A 4,468-nucleotide genomic window follows, 5' to 3' on the forward strand; every position below is an offset into this window, starting at 1 on the left:
CCCTATCCCAGTTCAACACAGTGTCTTCCTAACAGCTGTATCTCCCCCGAACTCCAACTGGTCACACTTCTCCAGCTCATCATATCTGCCTGAACGTAGGAAACAGATGACTGTTGTCTTACAGGCATCTATACAGGGCTCTGACACGTGACCTTTATGACTGAGGTACCAGAACCGCTGAAACACCCGGTCGTCCTGGACGAAGGTCCTGATCAGCCCGTCCCAGTCCGACGGGAACAGGGAGGAGACGCCGTAGGCTTCAGAAGCGCGGTAGAGGAGGGTCCATTTGGGGTTTGGGTCAGGGTGGAAGATGGGGTGTTGTGATGGGCTGGGGAGCAGGGAGGAGACCCCTCCTTCAGGCTGTCGGTTAGCCTCTGTAAGGTTTAAGATATACGTCTCGTGGTCCAGAACAAACCGAGAACTGCCCTTGTAGTTACCGTCGACCAGGTAGACCCGGTAACCTGGAAACAACATTTAGAGAAACTATGATTTGTTATGTCTCTAGTACATGACTATACACCAGTTTCAGATCCTCTGACAGAGTAGAAGAGACCATCCATTCTGATTGGGAGGCAACAAATTCAAGTGTGGGGCAGGGGTGAAGTGTATGTGTGTGTATGTATGTATGTATGTATGTACCTGGGTTGGGTTGAGGTGTGTGTGTGTGTGTGTGTGTGTGTGTACCTGGGTTGGGTTGGGGTGTGTGTGTGTGTGTGTGTGTGTACCTGGGTTGGGTTGAGGTGTGTGTGTGTGTGTGTGTGTGTGTGTGTGTGTGTGTGTGTGTGTGTGTGTATATATATATATATATATATATATATATATATGTGTGTGTGTGTGTGTGTGTGTGTACCTGGGTTGGGTTGAGGTGTGTATGTGTGTGTGTGTACCTGGGTTGAGGTTGATATAGGTGGTGATGGAGGGAGCGATGAAGGCCACGCCCACAGCCCTAGTCATCGTCGCCTCGTCATAAAACATCTGGAACTCATCCATGTGTGTGTGGCCAAAGAACTGACCCGTGACTGTACCCTCATACCTGGACACAGACAGAAACACATTAAAACCACCCACAGCAGAACCAATCTGATCCTGAACCAAAGAACTGACCCGTGACTGTACCCTCATACCTGGACACAGACAGAAACACATTAAAACCACCCACAGCAGAACCAATCTGATCAATCCTGAACTACAGTCAGAAAGAACTAGTTCATAAACCTCTCCCCCCCCCTTCAGGAAAAGACTTCACTATTTTGTTGATGCCCTGAACTAGTTCACCGGGTTAATCTAGTCAAGGGCTAGCTGGTTAGTCGAAATCAGGTGTTAGCTCTGGAATACATGGAAAAAATGGAAAAGGTCCCTGAGGAGAAGTGTGAGAACCAGTGAGAGAACTGAATGTAGTCTGGAGTCCACATGACTGTATAAAAGAAATTAACTGACAGATTGGTATATATATATATACACACACACACACACACATACATACATACACACACACACATCTCTCGACACAACAGTAGATTGTTCCAGCTTGGGGTTATATACACACTGAACAAAAATATAAAAAACACAACATGTAAAAGACCACTCTAAAATGTGCAGTTTTGTCACAACACAACGCCACAGATGTCTCAAGTATTGCAATTGGCATGCTGACTACAGGAATGTCCAACAGAGCTGTTGCCAGAATTTCTCTACCATAAGCCACCTCAAGTCATTTTAGAGAATTTAGCAGTACATCCAACCGGCCTCACAACTACATCAGCCCAGGACCTCCACATCCAGCTTCTTTACCTGCAGGATGGTCTGAGACCAGCCACCTGGACAGCTGATGAAACTGAGGAGTATTTCAGTTTTCATAAAGCCCTTTTGTGGGGGGAAAAAAACTAATTCTGATTGGCTCCCCAGTAGGTGGGGCTATGCCCTCCCAGGCCCACCCATGGTGGTGCCTCTGCATGCAGTGGCTACCAAGGATAGACTGTTACATGAACACACGTAGACAGTGACGCCGACTGGTGAGGGTCCAAAAAAGGTAATACTTTTTTTTTGAAACACTTAAACATGCAAAACAAAATCCCTGCTAGGGGGAAATACAGGGTTTAATTAATTAAACAAAGAATATAATATACATATTCAGTGTCAAATAAAGTGGTTAATGTGAAACTAACTCACAGCTAAAAAAATGTAAAGAAAGCAATCCAATGTTATTTGTAGCCTAGTAGAGATCGGCAGGGCCGATTAATTAGGGCCGATTTCAAGTTCACAACAATCGGTAATCGGCATTTTTGGACGCCGATTACATTGCACTCCACGAGGAGACTGCGTGGCAGGCTGACCACCTGTTACGCGAGTGCTGCAAGGAGCCAAGGTAAGTTGCTATCTAGCATTAAACTTACCTTATAAATAAAAAAAAAGTAAAAAAAATCAATCTTAACATAATCACTAGTTAAACTAGTAATATCATCAACCATGTGTAGTTAACTAGCTTGTCCTGCGTGGCAGTGCCTGTTAATTTATCATCGAATCACAGCCTACTTCACCAAACAGGTGATGATTTAACTTCTTATGGATGGTGGCAGTATTGAGTAGCTTGGATGACTGACGTGCCCAGAGTAAACTGCCTGCTACTCACGCCCAGAAACTAAGATATGCATATTATTAGTAGATTTGGATAGAAAACACTGACATTTCTAAAACTGTTTGAATGATGTCTGTGAGTTTAACAGAACTCATATGGCAGGCAAAAACCTGAGAAAACATCCAAACAGGAAGTGGTTTGTAGTTTAAGTTATTCCCTATCCAAACTACAGTGTCTGTGGGGTCATGTTGCACTTCCTAAGGCTTCCACTAGATGTCAACAGTCTTTAGAACCTTGTTTGAGGCTTCTACTGTGAAGTGGGGATGAATAAGATCTCCTGGAGTCAGAACACTGCCAGCAGGGCATGAGGCTCAGGCATGTGTGCTCACATGAGAGGTACCTCAGTTCTATTGCATTTCTGAAGACAAAGGATTTCTCCGGTTGAAACTTTATTGCGGATTTATGATAAAAACATCCTAAAGATTGATTCTATACATCGTTTTACATGTTTCTATGAACTGTAATGGAATGTTTTGAGTTTGTCTGACCTGCGCGTCGTGAATTTGGATTTGTGAACTGAAGGCGCGAACAAAAAGGAGGTATTTGGACATAAAGGATGGACTTTATCGAACAAAAACATTTGTGGAACTGGGATTCCTGGGAGTGCATTCTGATGAAGATCATCAAAGGTAAGTTAATATTTATAATGCTATTTCTGACTATTGTTGACTCCAACATGGTGGATATATTGTATGGCATGTTTTTGTGTCTGAGCGCCGTACTCAGATTATTGCATGGTGTGCTTTTTCGGTAAAGCTTTTTTGAAATCTGACACAGCGGTTGCATTAAGGAGAAGTTTATCTAAAGTTCCATGCATAACACTTGTATTTTCATCAACATTTATGATGAGTATTTCTGTAAATTGATGTGGCTCTCTGCAAAATCACCGGATGTTTTAGAGGCAAAACATTACTGAACATAACGCTTTCTCCCTCACCTCAAACTTTCCAAATGCAGGTTGTTTTTCGGTTACAGGTCATGAAGTACGCTTCATCCCAGTCTCCGTAGTCAGGACGTCTCACCTAACGTTACCGCTCTGTTACCGCTCCGTTACCGTTAAGGGAGACGGGCTGCTGTAACCTTCTCACTCCGGTCTCCGTAGTCTGGACGTCTCACCTAACGTTACCTCTCCGTTACCGTTCAGGAAGACTCGCTGCTGCTGTAACCTTCTCACTCCGGTCTCCGTAGTCAGGTGTCTCACCTAACGTTACCGCTCTGTTACCGCTCCGTTACCTCTCCGTTACCGTTCAGGGAGACGGGCTGCTGTAACCTTCTCACCCCGGTCTCCGTAGTCAGGACGTCTCACCTAACGTTACCGCTCCGTTACCTCTCCGTTACCTCTCCGTTACCGTTCAGGGAGACGGGCTGCTGTAACCTTCTCACCCCGGTCTCCGTAGTCAGGACGTCTCACCTAACGTTACCGCTCCGTTACCGCTTCGTTACCGTTCCGTTACCGTTCAGGGAGACGGGCTGCTGTAACCTTCTCACTCCGGTCTCCGTAGTCAGGACGTCTCACCTAACGTTACCGCTCCGTTACCTCTCCGTTACCGTTCAGGAAGACTCGCTGCTGTAACCTTCTCACTCCGGTCTCCGTAGTCAGGTGTCTCACCTACCGTTACCTCTCCGTTACCGCTCCGTTACCGCTCCGGGAGACCCGCTGCTGTAACTGACAAGTCTCTTCTCTCTTCATTCTGTTGTCATGTCAACGACCGGCTGAGCCTTGGATACAGCCGGGATTGGTCCAAACGCACATCACTCATTCACTGCCAGCCAATAGGGATCCAAAGCCCCCCCCCCCAGCCCCTTCCCCAAACATCGGGATCTACATGAATC

The 4,468-nt window shown here is 45.9% G+C and overlaps 1 protein-coding gene across 1 annotated transcript in view; it reads right to left on the bottom strand.

The window, feature by feature from the left end:
• The window catches only part of smpd1 (sphingomyelin phosphodiesterase 1), a 15,256-nt gene continuing 10,788 nt past the window's right edge, over positions 1–4,468 (bottom strand). Inside the window, exons 8-9 of the mRNA XM_029770402.1 lie at positions 888–1,033; positions 1–461 (exon numbers count right to left, since the gene is read on the bottom strand). Of these exons, the coding sequence (XP_029626262.1) occupies positions 13–461; positions 888–1,033 (595 nt within the window). The 3' untranslated portion in view covers positions 1–12. The remainder of the gene's footprint in view (positions 462–887; positions 1,034–4,468) is intronic.

Source organism: Salmo trutta, chromosome 12, assembly GCF_901001165.1.
Source record: "Salmo trutta chromosome 12, fSalTru1.1, whole genome shotgun sequence".
Classification (NCBI taxonomy): Eukaryota; Metazoa; Chordata; class Actinopteri; order Salmoniformes; family Salmonidae; genus Salmo; species Salmo trutta.